This window comes from Pelecanus crispus, chromosome 1 (assembly GCF_030463565.1).
Source record: "Pelecanus crispus isolate bPelCri1 chromosome 1, bPelCri1.pri, whole genome shotgun sequence".
NCBI lineage: Eukaryota > Metazoa > Chordata > Aves > Pelecaniformes > Pelecanidae > Pelecanus > Pelecanus crispus.
Window position 1 is genome coordinate 123,857,408 of NC_134643.1, and position 21,509 is coordinate 123,878,916.

General features: G+C 42.5%; 2 protein-coding genes across 2 annotated transcripts; one reads left to right on the forward strand and one right to left on the reverse strand.

Annotated features, from left to right (window-relative positions):
* Positions 1–922: 922 nt before the first annotated feature.
* On the reverse strand, positions 923–9,555 carry SETD4 (SET domain containing 4). Its single transcript, XM_009481732.2, has 10 exons — positions 9,467–9,555; positions 8,928–9,023; positions 7,947–7,984; positions 6,342–6,430; positions 5,282–5,711; positions 4,305–4,479; positions 3,537–3,618; positions 3,099–3,179; positions 1,951–2,074; positions 923–1,057 (listed from the first exon to the last, which is right to left on the reverse strand). Exons 1-10 carry the CDS (start codon positions 9,534–9,536, stop codon positions 923–925), a joined length of 1,320 nt encoding a protein of 439 aa, XP_009480007.1. The 5' UTR covers positions 9,537–9,555.
* Positions 9,556–11,160: 1,605 nt separating this feature from the next.
* Positions 11,161–18,215, forward strand: LOC104034190 (carbonyl reductase [NADPH] 1). Its single transcript, XM_009487113.2, has 3 exons — positions 11,161–11,514; positions 15,062–15,169; positions 16,976–18,215. The coding sequence occupies exons 1-3, from the start codon at positions 11,229–11,231 to the stop codon at positions 17,410–17,412; spliced, it is 831 nt and encodes a 276-aa protein (XP_009485388.1). The 5' UTR covers positions 11,161–11,228; the 3' UTR covers positions 17,413–18,215.
* Positions 18,216–21,509: the final 3,294 nt, after the last annotated feature.

Below are 21,509 nucleotides of genomic sequence, written 5' to 3' on the forward strand. Positions count from 1 at the left end.
GCCCTTTGAAGAAGTCTTCTATTCTCTAAATGACATAGGGAGCTGAAGCTCCCTACTTAAGTAGAACTAATACTGAAAGGCAGCTCATGAGACTATCCCCTTGTAGACAGGGTAGGAACATTTCTGAATGTGGCCACCAGATCTGAATGGAAAGAGAATGAATTGCCTGGGTGGTCTTTCAAATAAGAGAGTTCAAAGTGATACATCCTTTCAGTTCTCATTCTCAGCAGAAGGAGTCAGAACACAAACTAGTGAGTCTGGAGGGAGCTTTGAGAGTAAAGGAGGGAAATTCACACTTTCCTACGTTCAAGAAACACTTGGGCTGAAACTGTGAAGGCAATGATCTGGAGTTGATCACAATAGGGCTGATCTGTGCTCTAGTCTACATCTAGTACCCCAACAATGAACAGGCACTACATGAACTGCCAAGTCCTGGGGACACGTACAGACCTCAGGGAAAAAGTAAAGGATCAGTACAGGGCAAATATACGTGGCTCTGTTCTCTTCCTCTCTGTCAAGTGTCAGAGCTCAAATATATGCTGAGGAGTATCCGCTTGACCCTATGATCCGTGCTTTAGCCACACAGGCAGCTGTAAAGTCTAGGACTGCTGGAGCCCACAATCCCGGGGCTGCTCAAATTACCCCAGAAGTTGTTTTGCTCACAGCAGTGTGATTTGGATGAGATATGATTAAAGCCACCTGCACTCCCCCCTAGCATCTGGGCTAACCTTTTGTATTACTGAAGAAGGTCAGCAAAGAACAAAACAAGGCTCTGGGTCCTGTGTGACCCGGTGAACAAAACTAGTCATGTTCTGACGACTTTTTACATTATTTGCTGCTCAGGTCCATTAAAACAGTTAACCAAGGCACATCCATGGCAAATGAGATCCAATCAGCCACAGTTATCACAGCTCCAGACGGGTCAAGCTGTTGCCATATTCAAGTTGCAAAGAATCTGAGCTGATTTTTGCAGTATCTTCAGATCCTCCAAGCGTAGTGCTTCTACCAAAGCCAGGTGGTTTTTGAGGTTCTCTTTGCTCCTTTTCAACTGGGAAATCTGAATTTTATAGAAATGGGATGAAATTACTAAAAATTCGGATTATTTAATATAGGACATGAACATGAAATTTGTGGAAAGCTCATCTGTGGTAGGGATTCCATGAACTATGTCAGAATACAGTAATTTTTTTAATCTTCCACAAGAGAAACTGTAATAGTGAAAGGAAAAAAAAAAAGAAAAAAAAAGGGAAAAAAAATCATCATATGGATAGGAAGCAGATCAAAACCAAGGAAAGAAAAGGGAAATGTTTACCTGATATCAGGCTCCTAAGTCCATACTATCCTCAAGATGTTGCTCAAGACCAGATTCACCTCATACTCTGTGTTTCCTTTACAAAAGTGTGGCTTTAATAACCCTCTTCCATGATAGCTATCCAGCCTGACATAAAGTACATGTGGTGTTTGCCAAAATTCAGAAAGGAAGGAGAGATTGTTTTTCTAAGATTACAGACCTCCCTCACAGGAGACTGGCTGACATGGGTAGCTCGTTTGGCTTGACTGGCTTTAATGAACACAGCCTTCACCTTCTGCAACAAGGCACTCATAGCAGGTCTGCAACACCTTATGTGCCCACCTCATACAAGCTTGCATTTTCTTTTAAGAGGTTACCTCAACAAACACATTGATACTGTAGGCAGAGCAAGGTTAAACACTTTTCACTCGTTTACAGAGCTTCATATAAGCTTTGTAACATGGTTCCTTTCTTCACTGCAGCCACAAATTCTGCTGAGCAATTTAGAGCTGTCAGTCACCCTGGAAACAAAACCTACACCACCCCAGTGTAGTCAATTCCCTCCATCACTCTGTTCTCACCCCAGAAAATTACACTGCTGTACATTTACGCTAGGAGAGAAAGGAATCTGGGCTACCTTGTTCTTCCAGTGAAATTACCTGAAGAAGGACATGCTGTGTCTCCTCTATTAAAAAATGGCATATTTTTGCTGTTACATTTAAAGTCTGCTGTTCGTTTCTGGCTGAAATTACATCACCAAGCAGCACTCTCCTCCAGGAAGTACTAAAACAAAAATGTTTGAACAACACACAATCGTTTGCTGTATTTCCCAACTGAATGACAAACATACGGTTATGCCAAGAGTAACATGACTGGCATAAGGCGAGTAGGGTCAGCATACATGAGAAAGGCACACAGCATTCTGATATGAGACCGATAAGGCAAGCAAAAGAGAAGAGAGATTTAATGGTCTGGAGCAGGAGTTCCACTCCTCCACCCCTCCCCTTTCAGCCAAAGCCAGTCTGCACTTAGACCAATGCTTCTGGTCTTTACGGCTCTGCCATGTTGCCACCAACTTCAGCAGCACCAGTGAGGAGTAAAAGCTATTCACTCAGAACTTATTAGTGTGGCCTCTGCTAAACTTTACCTCACATACTGACACATTTCATAGGCTTGAAATCAGTACCGCGGGGATTTATTTTTAGTTCTTATAATCAACTTATTCCACTCAGCAATGAATCTTCAAAGCATAAACAGCTTCAAAAAAGAGAAAACTTTTTTTTTAAATTCACTATTACAAGCAAAGCTCAGGTAACCATTTTCTATTAATGCTGTTTGAGGCAAATTTGCCACTTGGAACAAAGGATCAAAACTGTGCTGACAGTCACTGGAGATGAATTTCAGCGACTTATTTGGCCTTAGAATTTCAGAAACAGCCTGTGGAACACATGCTTTAAAGAAATCAAGCAAGGTCAATAGCATTTAAAAGTCTCATCAAACCAACAGGAAAAAGGTCTGGAGTCTGAACCTTGAAGTAATATCTGGTTCTCAAAATAGAAAGGGAAAACAATGGTGTGTCTACCATTTAATACAAGAAATCAAAAGAACAAAGCAGCAAATACACAATGACTTTGCATTATATAGTGTTCTCTGCCCTTCCTCTTTCAGTTCACACCTGGAGTCAATGAGATAGACACCAGAGATCCAAAACAATTGCCCCAGTATCTCATACACAGCCAGCAAAGAGCAAATAAAGGAAAATGGCACGTGTATACTGCCTAAATATTCAAAAAGTACTAAAACTTACAATTCGTCTACTCCAAGACTTAACAACTTGAGGGCTGTGAGGAGTCTCCAAGATGGTCCCTCCCATCCAAAGGTCAGGTTTCTAAAAAGTCAGAAGTGATCAGATGCAGAAAGTATAGGTGATCTTTTACAGCATGATGGCTTTCTTCCTGACAAGTGTCAACATGGGAAGATCTGTTCTTCAGAACTAGAGGACTCCTTGACTCCCATTACTCTGCTGCTATCCGCAGCAAGGAGACAGCCTGAACCTTGAAATGTACCTCAAGCTTCAATATTGGTGTTTACCACTTCTACATTCTCTCACAAACAGCAAGCAAATCAGTTTGTTAAAAAAACAAATAATTACATTATGCTGGATTTTGATACTAGAAGTAAAATTTGACTCCCAGAAAACCTGAAAATAAAGCTCACAGGGAAACAAAAAGCTCCCAATACCTACTCCAAAAAATCATGGTCCTTTAGAATGGAAAGTTTTGCATTTCTCTGCTTGTCCAGTGGTGGAAAATACCTGAGGAGAGTATCTGCATAAAAACACATTTTAGATATTTAAATAAATGGTATGTAGAAGAAACCACAATGCTCGATTCTGAAATGACATTTCAACAACATTTTTCAAGTAGCTACAGGACAAAGACCAAAACCTGCTACATTTTGGTGAACTTTAACATAATCAAAAATGTATCTACTTCTCAAAGGTTATCACCAGTCTCCAGGATTGTATCCTTATAATGGAAATCCTGACTCAAACTGAGGTTATGAACCACTCTCAGCAACTCCACTTCGTGGGGACCAGGATTTAAATCCTGAAGTCAATGGTGCAATCTAAGACATCCAATTGGAAGCTGTACATACATGCTGGTAAGAACTGCAATTTTACAAAAGGAAAAGTTACCAAAGAACACTTTCAATTTTAAAACTCTAATCCTTAAATTCTATGCAGTTCAAAGTGGTATCAAACTCTGTTCCACTTTTGGAAATACACACCAATATTTTGATGGCACTAAGAAAAGAATCATAATGCCTCAATAAGCATTGTGCATATTGCGCACTGTGCATATATATACACAGAAGTATGCAAACTTCTTCACTATCCTTTAATTATCCCTCTTCACCCACATCCCCCGTTGAAGACAGACAGCATTAATATGCTCAGATGCTCTGCTCTACTATTGTACTTTTCAATGCCAAGACAATCTATAAATCCAACCTGATGAGACATAAACACTGCTGTGAGGATTATCAATAGCAACAAATCCGTATTCTAGTAGCAGTCGCTGATTATCATGAGGCCCATAGCAGATAAATACTTCTTCATATTTTTTGCACTGTGAATTTGTCCAAATTTCATAGCTTCTTGTCTGGTCATTAAATGCAGCCTTTACCTTTGAGAAGTTAAAAACAAAAGGTTTTACTCTTGACAGAAAAACAGGGTGAAAAAGGAATCAGACCTTGAATATTAAAACCCAAGAGTATTGAACACTTCTCTAACACTGGAAGAAAACAGACAGTGTCACAGCTGTCTGAAAAGGCAACCCATTTGGACAATTCCACACCAGGATTACTCTATAAATACCAGTATGAAGATCAAACATCAAAACCTTAGTCCACAGGATGTGCAACCCACTGTGTAGACTTATTACAGAGGCCCCAAATCCACAAATAAAGATGACTTCATGCAGAGTTGGCCACTTTGGTGCTATCCCAGCCCTATGATGGCACATAGTCCCTGACATAAGGTGGAACTGCTCTATATGCTTTTCTAAGGCTGTCCAGAAGCTTCAGCCAGAGGTGAAGTAGCACAGTGACCATGTAACTCGAGATGTGTCAGGAGCTGAGCCTTTTGGGAGAGCAGAGTATGGTTATATTTACAAGTGGCTCTTCCCAATAGCTACCCTGGACACAAATCTCACCCATTGTGGGCTCTCCCCATACCTTTGCTTTGCTACATAAACTGAAACATGTGAATCATCTTTATTCAACTGCCTTGGCCTGAATAACAACCTCCAGGGTATATACAAACCGTGAGTGCTCAGCCTGCGTGTGTCCTCAATAGACAATTTTCCCACTATGAGATCTCTCACTGACCTCCAGACACTCTTAATCCATCACATAAATGCATATACTGTATTGAGATAGTGCATTTACAAATAAAGAAATTAAGTGATTTTTTTTTTAGTTTCTTACCTGAACATTTGGACTGTGGTTTAGCAAATCTAAATATGGTGCCAATGCATAAACATCTGGCTCAAGAGAAAAACATTCCCTCTGTGAATGTTTCATGTATATTGTCCTGGTATTAATAGTGCACCAAGCCCACTCTAGAGCACTGTAGTTAAAAATAGTTCCTGTGTTTTCAGCAAACAAAGGCTGCAGGGAAGAGAAAAAAGCCTTGGAAGACACATACAACTCATGGACCATCGTTCTCTGCTCCTGAGCCTTCTTTCTTAAAGGTTCAGGAAGAAGGCTTACTACATCATGCTCCAAACAAACAGGGCAAGTGTATGTCTTGGGTAAAACGTCAAGATATGGCTTCCACAGAGATTTCTCACCAGCATGCTTCTCTGCTATTAAAAATGTGCACAGCGCTATCAAAGGAGATACAGGAGGCTTCCATCTATTAGAAAATAAAAATACCAACATAGCAGATACACAGAGGTGAGATAGGAAATGGATGCAGCAGTATTCTATCTCTCTTCTAGTTCTTTTAAATGTTATAGCTTCTATTTTAAACTTCTTTGTAGTTCATCTCCAAGTCCTTTTGATGATTTCAAAGGGGCTATAAAAGCTGTCTCACCTCTTGGGTTGTTTTTTTTTGGCGGGGGGGTGGGTTTTTTAGGATACATAACAAGTACTCCATGTCCAGCATACATCTTTGTTCTGAATTTTCTAAAAGCCCATGTTCATGACTGCTTTGCAACCCCATTTTATCTCCCTTCTCCTATTGAAGCATATTCACAAATTCCCAAGACACCATTCATAATTCGCATTTAGGTCCAAGCTGGCTCTAGAGGTAGGTCAAGTTCAAGCCTGTACCATCCCTCCAGCTCTGCCTAGCTAAAAGGGGATGCTCTGTGTCCAAACCTTACTTATCTGAGCATTCCACATGCACGCAAGTCCACAAGAAATACTCATATGAGTTAGGGTATGCAGTTTAAAGCCCTACCACCACTTAAGATGATTAATCTACTAATGAGCAACCCAGAGGAAAGGCCAGCTTGCCCATAAAGTGTCACTTTTCACTTACTTCATAATGTATTCTCCCAAGCAGCTACTAAGGACAGTGCCCGTGGTGATTAAGCATTTCTCAGACAACGAAATAATCAGATCCCCTGCCTTTGAGGGAGAAAAAAAACACAACACACACAAACAATAGTAAAGGTCAAGTGTAAATGACTCATCTACTACACGATTTCTGAAGAGAGAGACATTCCCCAGAGAACGCTAATGTCAGGAAGCAAACAGATGTGATGTTGAACTTGATGGAAACTGGCATGGTTTTAAGACAGTCACCGTCCAGGGAAGGAGGACAACTGCAGTCAGTAGGAACTGTCACCTGCAGAAAGTTAGCTGTTCACAGAAAATTTGGTGCCTGGCTACTCACTTTCTTTGTACTGAGATATATTTTAGATTAGATCTCACAAATACCTTAACTTCTATCAACATAGCAGTATGTGGTAGGGATATTTTAGGTCATGTCTATCCTGACCTTGTTCGCCAAGCTGCTGTGTATGTCAATTAGCTTTCATGCCTGGCTTGAGCCATACGTGTCCACGCCTGTAGGGAGAGGACATGAATCAAGTCAATACTCTCCCCTTCCCATTTCTCTCCCGAGTTTCCTTACCTTGCTCAAACCCAGTTGAGTCTAGCTCTCATTTTACTCACTCTAGACTCCCAGCGTTGTGGATAACCTGAGCCTCTGGCTTCAACTGCTGGCTCTAACCCTGAGCCAGCATGAGAACATACAGTGTTCTCCACACATGACTTCTCCACTGCACCTCCTTCCTACCTCTTGCTGTAGTCTCTATTTTGCAAAAGGCTCTGGGTCTGATTTGCCATTATTTGATATACTATTCTCATACCAGTTATGAAACTTCTCCAACGAGCCTATTTTCCAAGACCCACTTTTCAGTCAGAGTTCAGTCTTTCTGTGCCAATATCTCAATGGCAAGGGTATTTTTTCTACCATTCCTCCTTTCTGCTGGGACGACACAAACTATGATTGTATTAGCTGGTCTACCAACAAAGAATAGGGCCATCAAAGTGAGGTTAAAGCCATGGTTTCATGCTACGGCTAAGATAATCTAAAGCCAAATGCTGCTTAAAGCCCCATTCCTTTCCTCCATCCCCCTTCCTGATAAGTCATTCCTCCCTTTGTACCAGCACTGGTCTGACCAAGGTGGGAGATTTCAAGGAGCAAAGCTATCAAACCTAATAATTTTTAAGAGAGAGTTTTCTATTAGTTTAGCTTCCTGACGCAACTTACCACACAAGTGGGAAAGACTGCTACAGCCAGTGCAAAAGAAGCTGTGGGAGCCAGTGGCTGAGGAAGAAGGCATACAGGGGGGAACGGGCCTGCTCCTTCTGGTTTCAGTGAGCCACTGATTGCCTTAAACTGAAACACAAGACTACATACTAAACCTCTGTAAATGAGTACAGGAATGTCTTCATCCTACACAGGATATCACCTTACAGATACGCCAACACTGCAAATTACGGTGTTAGGCTAGAAATTACATTCACAACAGGGACCATGAAGACCTTGCCTGGAATTTTGAGCTTTGCTTGTTGCAAAAGTCATTACATCTCAAAGACCCTGAGAAGCTCTTGCATTAGAATCAACACTACTAACCTGAAGAGCTTTTGTTGTCATCAGTCCTCTTCCTGTATCTGAAGCAGGAACAAAGACGATGCTTATAGTAAAATACAGGAGACTATGATAAGCTGCAATAAATTAACAGGCCAGCAAGGAAAATCTCTAAAAGAAGATACATTATCTCTTATAAATCATAAAAGCCAGTTATGGACTGCTCGAGATATATACATCATTTCTTTGCTCTCTGATTCTCTTTTTACTTTTCAGGACCCTGTGAAAGCCCTTCCCCTGCATCCCCTGCAACACCTGCTGTCCAGTTCTAGCAACTACTCAACTTCTTTTCCCCAGTTTTTTCTTTAAACAGTCTTTCATCACTGGCTGCTGTTCTTGGTTTCAGAGTTTTAACTAAACTTTACCATTTCTATGCACAATATTTTTTCTCTGATTCATACTATTCTCTCTACACTCTCTTTAATATTGCAAAAGTTTTTGAAACATAATCTGCTTATAGAGGAAAAAATACAAGTACGTATCTTTACTGTAACCAGTACTAAGTGAATCCCAGCTCGAAAATTATTTACTTTTCTGTATCACTAGATCTGCACTTGCATGAAAAAAAGATGAAGAAATGATAACAAGCTTAGGTTCTGACACTGGAAACACGTAAGAGGTATTACTTTCTTCTTTAAAACTGTGCTACCAACACTTAAAATCTTGATTACTAAAAGGAATTCAACACAGGCGTGTATGTTTTGTAGCACACCAGAGTATTCTCATACTAGACTTTTACATGAGAGCATCTTTATATAAGAAACAGTTTACAGTACTTCAGGCCTCCATACCTACTTGTTTATGTTAAATTACATTCACGTGCATATACCAGAAGTCCTCAAAGTACTAACAGTAACTGGCTATTTTTCCTGATGCCAGTCAGGTGTGTGATTCAAAATGAAAGCAGGAATCTAACATTCTTAGAAGAATCAAATATGTACCACCAAGAAATAATTAAAACATTACCCCAGAACTGTGCTGGCCTTAAATTACCATCTTCAAATCCTCTGTCTTTCAGCCACTTCTTGAGTTTAATGTATTCCAGCTTGTGACTGCAGTTGACTAAAAACAAAAGAGGTTAATGCTATAAAATAGCTGTCTATTGGAAAATAAAGGAAATTGAAAAATTTTACTGTATGGTCAGAAAACCTGTATTTTGGACGTTTTAGTATAGCAGAATAGCAAGAAAGGTTCCCTTTGAACTAGCTTAATAAGTTCTGGTTCTCTAAGCACTGGGAACTTTCAGAACTATAGGAGTTATTCAGCATAGTCAAGGGTCAAAGAATTTAAGAATGATGTAGTACTTCCTACAGAAAAGAGCTCACAATATTCACCATTTTCTGCTTGGGACTGTAACTAATGCTAGAATATTTGCACAGAAAAAGCTAACATTTATGAACGTTATTTTCAAAGCACAAAGGTGTTTGACAAGTATGCACCACAAAATGACACCTTGACAAACAACTGGTTATTTTATTATGTAGCAGAACTTCCAGGGATAGTACCTCCATTCATAAAACTCTGCAAGTGTTTTCTTCTTCTCTTTCGACCTGTCCGGCCTCTGCTTTTCTTCATATTAAGAAATGGATTTTGTCTGATTTAGACAACCTGAATTTAAAAAAAAAGAAAAAGTTACTTAAAAATATTTAAAGTCCTTTTCAAATACTGCATGTTTCTCTTATCTCAGTAAGAGAAACCAGGGTACTGCCTGTTTAATAAGCTGCCTCTTTAAAGTTTAGAAAATGTACTGCAAGTAAACCCCTAAATGAGGGTGGGTGATCAGGGTGAGGGGAGACGGGGAGCCTTTATCTCCAAACATCACCTTGGCCACGGCACGGCCATACCCTTCCAAAGCCCCGGCGCCTCCCCGCCGCCCAGCTAGGCCTCTCCCTCCCTTCCCGGGCTGACAGACTGGAATCGCCCTGGAATCGCCCGAGCGAAGCGAACACCGCTTGCCACCCTCTGTGCCCGGTGCGGACGCTGCCCGGTGGCCCCCGCCGCCTCACAGCCGCCCACCCGCCGCGGAGGACGCAGAGGCCACCGTTCCCGCCGCCGCCGCCGCCGGCCCCCAGCCGCCCGCACCGCCCCTGCCCGCCGCGGGAGGCGGGGCTCCCCCGCCGCCATCTTAGGAGGGTCCGCCTCGCCCCCGCGCTGCGTGCCTGTCCGTGGCCGGCGGCCAGCTCCTCTCCTCTCCTCGCCGCCGCGCAGAGCTGAGGAGCCAGGGGGAAGGTACGCGGCGCTGGAGGTGGGTGAGGGAGCGCCGGCTGCCCCTCCGGGCCCGCCTCGCAGCTCCTCGCTGCCTTCAGCCCCTTTGCGGGGCGCGGCGGGGGTGCGGGATCGTCCCGCGGGGAGCAGGGAGTCCCCCTCAGGAGTCGGGCTTCATCGCGGGTTTGCTTTGCGTGCCCGTTAGGAGGAAAAACCGGTTCCTGAGGAGGCGGCAGTGAGTGAAATGTGCCGGGTGGCAGCGAGGTGGGACCTCGGTGGTGAACCGGGAGGGCGGCTCCTGGCCCTGCTGAAGCCAGTCAGGAGCCGGGCAGGCTTTTAGGAGCCGGCTAAGATTTCATCCTCGCTAGATGCCTGCTCGTGGTTAGTTACAAGCTAATTTGGAAGAGAAACGGCAGTTGAGTCAGAAGTGAACAAAACCAGCCGTTTAAACTCGCTTTTATGAGGGAAATACATCTTTAAATGTGCTACGTCTGAAAAAAAAAAAACCCAAAAACCAGTAAGCAGGCTTTGTATCTAGAGCTGGCTGGTGTGTTGAACAGAAGAAATGTTGTCTGTAGTGAATCTAGCCACTGTTTCCTTCTAAAAACGCTAGAATTGGTTCTTCTGCCTGACACTTGAAGATCAAGCCACTCCTCCCTCTTTTTGAGCCTGAGTTTTTCAGCTTTGACTGCATCACTGCTTGAACTGAACCAGTTGAATATCCTCAGAAGGAGATGGTATTCCTGTAAAGTGTATGTGCAGAAGAGCTTACTCCTATCAAAAGTTAATTTAGTACTAGTTAATTTACCCAATCACTGGTTGAGCTTTCTTCAAAGCATTAACACCAAATGTGTATTTCTCTGTGAATACCTCATGCTACTTTAGTAAGTTACAGTTAGTGTGCACTCTAATGTAGTTTTACATAATTCAAAGTGGAATTCTAAATAGGATATTGAAGAAAAAACACTTTAATCTGTTTTCAGATAGCCATCTCTGTCCATCTGAGCGTGAAATTCTCTTCTTTGCTGTTACTGTCGCTTTGGCATACATTCAGGGACGACAATGTCCAACGTGCCAGTGGCTGTGGTGACTGGGTCCAACAAAGGGATCGGATTTGCAATTGTGCGGGCTCTGTGCCAGCAGTTCCAGGGGGATGTGTACCTGACAGCCCGAGACCCCGGCCGTGGCCAGGAAGCAGTGGCAAAGCTCCAGGAGGAAGGGCTGCATGCACTCTTCCATCAGCTGGATATCGATGATCTGCAGAGCATCAGAGCTCTCCGTGATTTTCTAAAGGAGAAATACGGAGGGCTGAACGTGCTGGTTAACAATGCAGGGATCGCTTTCAAAGGTAGGAAGCAAACTGTCTGGCATAGTCCTATGTGCTACAAAGCTATGTGGAGAAGAATAGTAGATGCATCAAGGATTTTACAATGCTACTGATATAGGAGCTCTGTGCCAATGGCGTGCTGCTCTTTTGGCTGGGCAAGCTGCCTGCCTTCTTATGCATGATGAGAGGGCAATGTGAAATGGCTCTTCCTGTAGCATCTGTTGGGCTAACTATGCATGTAAAGATGCTTCCCTGGAGTATTGTATTTGCATCACATACAGAGCATGAAAATACTTTAGGCACACAGTGCATGTGAGCAGAGTTGCGTTTATTGCCTCAGTGCCCATGAGTTTCTCTGGGCCCATGGGAGCCCATCATCTGTGTGAGCCATGTTCCTCAGAGATCTGTGTTTTCTCTGTTCTGCAAGCCTCATACTTTGTTCTATGCATTCCCTGCTCAAGGATTCCAGTTGATAAAAAAGAACCTTTGGCCCTGGGTGATTTTGTCATCTTTACTTATCTTTAACTTTCTCAGGCCATTCAGTTACCTGTAGAACAGTTAACCTAAATCTTGCTGTGCGGAGCAAGAATTTAACCCTTTCATCTTCTAGTGGACAGGAAGGTAGGGAAAGTGAGGAAGACACAGCAGCTGTAAGGTAGAAGAGTGCATTTTCCTTGTAGGTGTTCATAAAAGCAAGTTGAGAATCATGTTAGCTCCAGATAGAGCAAATCACAAGCATGACTACTAGTTCATTTCCCTGCCAGTACAAACTTGTTCTTTCTGTATTTTCTGGTTTGTTTGTTTTTTTTTTTTTAATCTTTTTGCCTGATCTCCAGTTAGGACATGCAACTGTTCAAGCACAGTCTTGTGCTGACTCATCTGCTCACAGCATAAGTTAAGGAGGCCTGTCGGGTAGTATGGATCAAACCTCACCTGCTGCTGAAGGATGGATCTTCTCACGTAGTGGGAGTGCAGCAGTGGTGTTTTCAAGTCCAGTCACTGTATATTTTACATGGTACTCTGCAGGAAGATTGCTCGTGTTCGAGATCAGCTTAATAGGAGGCAACTCTTAATATAATTATCTGAGCTTCAGGATGTGCTCAAGATAGAGCGGTGTTAAAACCTTGCAGCAACAGTTAAAAGATTGTATCTCTGTCCATGTGTATCATTTATAAAGCCTGCAGGTGCTCAGACCAGTATTTCATCAATTCATAATCAGGGCTTCAGCTCAACCTACTAGTGACAGTGAGTTTGAGCAAGACTGAGCTGCAACTACAGCAGTTGAAGTGCAGTGAGTGTTTCCTGTTGCTGACTTTGCAGCAGCTGTAGCCTCCATCAAGGTGGGGACCTGGACAAGTGAGATAAAAGCTCCTCAAATTGCTGCAGCAAGATTTGTTAGAGCTCATCTATGAGACATCTTAGATTTATTATCATGGAGCCACTAAACAGGTAAATAGGTAAAATAGTGTGACCAGTGGAGGTCCTGTTAATTCCTTTACTACATCATGGATTTTTTTTTTTTTTTTAATTTGGAAGTTGCTTCCAGATGTTTAGCCTAGACTTTCTTCAAGCAGACAACTGACTGTGAGCCAGCAGTAGGTCATACAATTAAGAAATGTGATAGAGGAACCAGTTGTAATGTTGTTAAGTATCTAGCATAGAGGCTGGAGGGTTTAACACCTGTGTAAGGTGTGATGCTTATCTCATATTTTGGCTTTAGTTCTTGCTTCTGAGATTGGCGTTTCTACCCAAGCTTACTTCTTGCCTTGCCAGGTTTCTGCTACCAACCCAGAATTTATGTTTTCCTTTCTTTATTGTAGTACTGTGTGTCATTGCTGTCTGTCAAAGATTAGATTTACCATTAAATTTAATATATTGTTTGGTTTTTGTGCTACATTACAGATAGTCCAGCAAAAACTGTTCACGTATGAAATGATTATGTACCTGTGGGTTGCATTCTGCATGAGCTTCTGTGAGAGCAGTCATTTTTAGTAATGCTTGTTAAATGAGTGTATATCTATCAGAAGTTACAAGTAATATATCTTGTTAGACAAATGAGTGGGTTTTGGAGTGTAGGGAAGCTTCTCTCATGCAAGGTGGGTATGGAAGCAGGAGTTTGGAGTTGTGTAGGTTTTTAGCTGCTTCTCCCACTGTCGTAACTCTCGCAATAGGTCATGGTCTGGCTTTGGGCATCCAATTCAAATGCAAGCGATTGGCAAAACTTGATGCCATCAGTGCCCATTCCTTGAGAGTATAAGTCAGCTGTTAAAGCTGTGTTTTGCAATAAAAACACAACTACATTAAATACTGAATGGCCTGTTGCTGCTTCTCTTTCGAGTTTGCGTAGGTCTGGGCTATGGACACAAGTGAAGACCTGCCTAATCTATGTAGGTGGCCTTCATCACTGCAGAGGTAGAGTCTATAGCAGAAGAGGAAGAATGCTGTTACTGTAGCTCTTACTTCCCCCTCAAAGTGGAGGACGCATAGCATATGGCTTATTGCTAAGCCGAATTGTCAGCTGATGGCACCTCCTACCCCACTTTTGGTGGTGGCAAGCTGTCAGTTCTGTCTGATGAAATCATACCCTTACAGTGCAGTTCCATGGTCTGCTTATGCTTACATAAATAGGCTCCCTTTCCTAGCTGCTAATTCCCACTCTTGATTGTGTTAGCACAGATCTGTCAGTTCAGGGGGTGATTTATGACACAAGTATTTATCAGGTTTAGGGTTGGTTGGGGTTTGTTGTTTGTTTTTTCAGGCTGTGCCAAATCTTAGCCTGGCATTCTTTATAGAAGCTTTTACAGTGTTTGTTGCAGTTTGGCACTGCTCTGACTTCAGGTCCCAGCTAAGAACCCAAGACATAACAACATAAGAGTCAGGATATAGAAGCAGTTGCCTGCCATGTTGTTGGATGCTAGTACCAGGGTGGTAGTCTAACTTTTGCATCTTCAGCGGTAACATCCTATATTCAGGATCTTCCCTTCTGATTTCCCCTCTGCACCCTCCCCTCCCCTGGTATGTCAGGATGGTGCCAAAGTGCTGTGCTATAGATTTAAGAGGAGAGGGTACCTCAGAGTTTACTTGCCTGTGGTAGTGGCAGCCCAGACTGAGCACTGGGTGTGAGTACAGGCAGGTCAGTGGGCAGACTGGGCAGCACACCCTGTGAGAGCAGTCTTTCCTTGTCTCTTCCATACAAAAAGCAGAAAGACAAATGGCCTGTGGGTTGGCAAATGGCTCTGCAGGGTGATACAGCTGACTTTCCTGGGGCAAAGCTAAAGCTGTCAGCTGAGAAGAGATGAAAACATAATGATCTCATTAATACAATATTGCAGAGCTGGATCTCTTCATTAATAAAAATGTCATGTTAGGGATGTTACTTTTTTTTTTCCTTATGTATTTTAATTGGTCATATGCCTGTTTCCTAACTGTCAAAAACCCCCAAGTTACTAAGCTAAACTTTTTGGGTTTGGTAGTTGAGTAACTTCCTTTCAAACAGTACTACAATTCTGATTTTTTTTTTAAATTTTTTTCTTTTTCCCCCTCCCTTGCTACATCCTCTCATGAAAAGTTCGTGACACAACTCCATTTGCAGTCCAAGCAGAGGTTACACTGAAGACAAACTTTTTTGGCACCAGGAATGTTTGCACAGAACTGTTGCCTCTTGTGAAGCCTTATGGTAAGTGTAACATAGCAAGTAGAGAAATAGTTTTATAGTATAGCCCCATTAAATGGGAAAATCCTGTCCTGTCTCAGAAGCACACTGCCCCATAGCAAGAGGAGTGCACCTTGCAGTACTGTAGGCAAGAGAACAGATGGCCTTTCATGACACCCAGAATGTCTCTGCTGTGTAATTTACATCGACTTTCAAGCTAGTCACATTCTTCTGTTATGGATTGAAGTGGAATTCTCATGGTGCCCTCAAGAAGACATGAAGAATTTACCCATGTTCTGTCCATGATATCTGCCTACATAAATTGTTATTGCTTGAAAAAGGACCTTTTGATGATAGAACTAGGATAAGGAAGTACCTAAAAACAGTGTTTCAGCTGAGTTTGATGTCACATGCCTGTTCTTGCTACTGCTGAAGAAACCTTCTCAGTAAGCTGTTGGTCTGTCTCTAAATCCCAGCCTTTGCTGTATTTGCAAGTTTCTAGTGATACAGTTATAAATGGCACTTGAAGATGTACTTTAAGTTACTGCGATTTGGTGATGTTAGGAGGAACTGGAAGAAAACACTTTACCAAAAATGGTAAATAGAATGGACCAGGATCAAAGAAGATAGATGCATCAATAATAAAGAGGTGTTAGCAATGTACAAATAATCTGTACTCATTGGATAACTGTCCTGCACAGAATGCTCCTGTTCTCGAAACCTGGGAGCACTGGAAGTGCCCTGGAATGCTACTGACATATTACGGATGATTTGAAAGGAGGGTATTTGGATCTAATACCCACATCAAATTTAAGGGTTTGTTTTTTAAATACAATTCTTTTCAAGACTGGTGATCATTAGATATTTTCATGGATATTTGAATAAGTGCTTGCTGCTATGAATGAAATGTTGTCCATACCAATGTTTAAATACATCTGGATTTCTAAGAGAAAAGAAGTCCAGTAGCTGAGAGAGAAGTTAGGAACTGTTAGTCCCTAGGGAGGAAGGAAAGGATAGAGTAAATTAATTTGGGGGCCTGGTAGGGGAGAGAGTAAATGGTGCCAAAATTGCAATTTAGTCCTCTTGTACTAAGGGTGAAGGACAAATGTGTTAACATAGTCATTAACTATGGATTAATTTCTGTGGCTTTTAAGATCTAAATTCTCATGTTCATACCCTAGTTCATCACGTGAATGGCTGTGAACAAGCAAGAAAGAGGGGAAACAGTGTAACATAATTTTGGGGAAGATGAGTGAATTACTGATTCAGTGACTCATTCCTCTGTACTGAAGTGTTGGGAGATAAATAGCTTACTGTAGTTTTGCATGCTGGGGTTTGTAAATCTTCAGGTATTCTGTAAACAAGTTGATGGTCTCACTCCATTAAGAACTAGATTGCTTTTGTTGAATTCTGTATTATTCTGGCTTTTGAGGTATGTTCTTACGGCACTTTACTCAAGCTGTTGCAGAAGTGAGAATGTTTTTGACCAGAACTTTGAGAATAAAGTCAGGCTGCCGTTACTGAGAAAGCTACTTGCTGCTATGAATATGCCTACAGATTGTAACAGACTATTTCCTGGAAGAACACCTGAAGTTCAACAGAGAGCTTTTGCAGGTTCACACCTTAAATTACCCTCGTAATGGAATTCACTAGAAACACTTGACATTGAGTTAACTGTGATCTTCCAGAAGCTCTGCAAAATAGCCCACACAAAATGTTTTACAGGTATTCACCTAAGCAGTGAATACATAAATGTAGAGCAAGCCCACTTCAGTGTCTGGGTTTGTTTAATGTGTGTAAAAGTAATCAGTCTTTATTCTCTTTTACCAGGTAGAGTAGTGAATGTCTCTAGTATGGTAAGTAGCTCAGCTCTGGGAGGCTGCAGCCGAGAACTACAGCAAAAGTTTCGCAGCGACACGATCACTGAGGATGAGTTAGTGGAACTCATGACCAAATTTGTGGAAGATACCAAGAAAAGTGTGCATGAGAAAGAGGGTTGGCCAAATACTGCCTATGGTGTATCCAAAATTGGTGTCACAGTCTTGTCCAGGATTCAAGCCCGGATGTTAAATGAGAAAAGAAAAGGTGACCACATCCTTCTCAATGCCTGCTGTCCTGGATGGGTGAGAACAGACATGGCAGGTCCTAAAGCCACTAAATCGCCAGATGAAGGGGCTGTGACCCCAGTTTATTTGGCCCTCTTGCCTTCTGATGCTGATGGTCCTCATGGCCAGTTTGTTAGTGAAAAAACTGTTCGACCCTGGTGAGCTTGTGTATGTGGACCCGTGCAAGTGGTAATATGGCTGTGGATTAGCCTGTGCCCTGGTAGGGCATTTACCCCGAGCATCTCATCCTGTCCACAGCAGCAGCAGGGTCCTTTATCATTACAATGAGGGTTAGAGTTAAGAGTAATCCTCTGGGATTAAGTCTACACTAGTATGCTTCCCAGCAGTCTTCACTAGCCTGCTCACAGCATTGACTGTGTAGCCCAGAATCTGATTTGTGAGCGTTCCAGCCCAGATGATACAGGCTAATTTGGTGTTGCCCTAATGTAGAGGTGCCTGACCTTGTTTACCTGAATTTACTCATAATTAAATCCTTGCCAGCCCTTCTCCCACTCCCCTGGCCAGATCTCTGATGTGCAGTTGGGATGAGGAAGCAGATGCCTTACACTTTCTCAGCATAATAGATTCTTCTAGGGACCATAGTTGCTTCTTGCAGGGTTTCTTAAAGGGGGAGGGGGTTGTTCAGAGGTCTACAGTCTGACCAGTTTGGGGGGAGGCTAAGACTGGAACAGAATCACTGCTGTATAGAGATTCCTTATTATCAGTACAAAATGGAATTAGGTAAAAATAAAAAGAGCAGTGACATACCATTAATAGAACTTAATCAGTTGGCTTTATTAATATGCCTGTCAATAAATGATGACTTAATGATTTGTATTCATCCAACTGGCTTATTCTGATACTAAAAATCTATAATGTTTGAAAATACACTTATATTTTCTGCAGCTAAGTTTGTAACTGGAATGTGTGATGTCTGGACTATATTAAGAGAAGAATAAACTGCAGAACTGACATAGCAAACTATTCCTTAGGTCTTCCAGTTCATTTATTGCACAGCCAGAAGTTCCCTTATTAAAAAGCTGGATTAAGTGCTCTCCATGTAAGGTTTACAGTTCATTTTCTCTACTACAATACTGTTACAGGGTAGGACTGAAATACATAATTATCACGGTAACCAAAACAAGTCCTCCAAGCAAAATCACAGGTAGAGGAAGTGGTGACATGGAGAGCACCGAATTTGTTTTCCCATTTAAAATGTTGGATATTGCATTTCAAACGCTTCATCTTGATAGGTTGCCATCGCACTTCAAGCTGTAGAGGTGGAGCCATTTGGCAGCAGAGGCAGCCTCCGGGTAGGGCAGGGCAGCTGGGGCAGCCCCCGGCTGTGGGGCAGCCCGCTGCAGGGGGCTGGAGCGAGGTGGGGTTTGGTCAGCCCCAGGCTGTGACCCTGCAGCTCCTTCTCCACCGTGTCCTGCCAGCCAGCCCAGCAGCTGTGGTGGGGGCTCCAGGGCCCTGCCCCGTCTTCCATGGGGCAAGGTGCACAGGGTGCTGTGCTCTGCAGGGGAGGCTGCTGCCCTCTTCCTCTTGCTGTGGGAAGCTGAAGGAGCTGGAAACAATTGCCTATAAACCTGTCATTAGTAATGACAAACCAGCAGTGGACATGTTAATTCTTAATCAGGAGTCAGCAAGACAATGCCAAAGTGGCTTAGCCAACTGGGCTTTACATTGGCTTCCCCAATACAGTTTGTGTTCAGGGAAGCCTTGGATCAAAAGACCTTGGACATAAATAATACGTGTGGTTTTGGTAATCACTTATCAGCACAGAACAAAGGTGTGATTATTAGTTGGTCTTTTAAGGATACAGTAGCTATTGTTTTTATGAAGAGAGAAGTTATTGCCAAATGCGTCATGCCCCAGAGCTCATTGAAGAGCAGGATGAGCGCTGCCCTGAAAGTTCTCATGTTAATCTATTCTCAGTGAAGGAAAAAAATCAGAGACCTTTAGTTTAAGGGCAACAGATCAGTTACCAAATCCCTATATTAGTTTTTAATGCATTTTATGTACTACTGACTGACTGCCTACAGTACGATAGCTCCAAAAGCCATCCAGTTGCTGTATTAACTTAGGACTATCATTCTGATGTGCAACAGAAAGAACCACTGGTTGTTTATGTTCTTCTGGTTGTGCTAACAGTATCTCAGCAAAATAAAACATGGCTGTTCTGATTTAGTAATAATTTGTGCACAGCTTTAAGAGATGTAATCCAGCAGTGGAGAATCATACCTAGTTCTTCGTACGTGAAATGCTTCTTGAGTCATTAACTTTCAAAAGTTGTGTGCCCTTCCGGTTGGCATGAACAAACTCTCCAAACAAACCTTGACCCAGCTTTCATCTGGTTTGTGCAAAGACCAGACTGTAGTAGATCCGCATACCGTAGCTGGATAGTATCCATTGTTAAATACGAATTAGTTTCTAAGTATCCTGTATGCTCTATAAAGCTCCTTCTTAAGTCTAACTCAGGATCTGGGTTTGGTTTTTACATTCAAGCCAAACAAATTATAAGTTTGAAAGTTTTACAACACATGTTTCAAACTCTTACATTAAACCCTTTCACAGTGCTTGTTTGTTGTTAAACATACCCTATTTCAGGGTAAGGAAGCAAAGTGGAAGATGATGGCAAAATAGTCATCTTCGGAAATGTCATTTCTTGTGGTGAAATGGATTATGATACGGACAGTTTCTTCTGGTATGAAGAGAAAGAACAGAGGACAGATCTTTCCACAACCTTTGCAGCTGTGGCACGGTGCTCGAGGACGGAAAATCAGCTGTGTGGATACAACCTCAGCTGTAGGAGGTAGAAACAAGAGGCAGAAAATACTGGCTGTTCACAGGACCAGTCAGAGTCGGGAAGGAGCTGAGGCAGGAGAAGCACATCCCCCGGTGACGCTGGTGGGGGGGCTGTGTCCTGGGAACAGAGCTGGGACCCCACGGGGCAGGCTGCCGGGGAGGGCTGTTTGCTGAGAGCAGAGGCAGAGGACAGGCTGTACAGCGTGTGTGGCAGGCTGGGTCTTTGGACAGGGCTTGCATTGTTCAACCAAAATGTCTTTAAATGTCTTTTTTTTTTTTTTTTTTTTTTTTTTTTTTTTTTTAAGGTGCCTCCCTGCTTCTCTCCCATGTCCATTGTGTCTGAGGTATTTTGTTGCTTTCAGATTCTGGCAGGCTCGCTGAGTGGTTATTGTGTAAAGTTCAAGGGTTAGGAAAGGGATGAAATAATAATGACCTGTTGTACTGTATAAAACTTTTACGCGTGATTTACTGTTTTTCTTTTTACAGCATGTCACTACCATTTTTACTTTGCAATTTATTAGCCAAAGAAAATGCCTGGCAATGCAGTAGCTGTGGTGACATGGGACAATACAGGAACTGGATCTGCAATTGTGAGAGCTCAGTGGCGGCAGTTTCTTGGGGATGCCACAGCTTGTGCAGGATGCAGTCAGGCAGCGGTGGCAAAACTTTGGGAGCGGAAGCTGTACCTCCTGCCACGACAGCTGGGTATCAACAGTGTGCAAGGCCTCTGGGGCTTTCTGAAGGAGAAGCTACAGACATCCCAGTGTGCTGGTTAACAGTGCAGCCATCACGTTCAAAGGCTGTAGTAGGCCGGCGTTCGGCAGAGCTTTGCTTTGGAAAGCCTGTGATCTGAAGGTATGAGGGCAATCAGTAAGGAGACTGGTCTGCTCGAAACCTTTTTGAATCTAAAGGGAATTACAACCAGGTCATTTCTATCTGGATCCCCTGCAATGCTGATAACTATAGTGTGGGCCAGGCTTTTGTAGCCATTATGGCTCCAATGCTGTGTAGCACAGCGTGTTTGGTTTTCAAAGCTGCACCTTAGACATGCCTAGAGAGCTTGAGGTCAGTTTACCTAAAATGATGAAGAGAATATACCTAGCTTAACATGTTGTTTCCTTAAATTTTCCATTTAAGTGTTTTCCTATATAAATAATGAAGATGGCAAGAACTCTTCTTGAGAATTCATGTATGTCCACAGATAATTTTAATTGAACCCATCTCTTACAGTAGTATAACCCAACATGTAGGCAGTGTCCTGACTTTGAATGCTGTGGCGTTCCTCTCAGCCTAAAAATGTGTCAAGAAAATTTAGATTATATATGCGCCCAGTATTACTTAAATCAGAATATAATTCAAACTCCAGTCTCATGTTGGTATAGGGATGTTTTTAGCTTTTTAATCTCAAATCATGAAAAAAGAGAAGGAACAATAATGATGTTTTACAATGG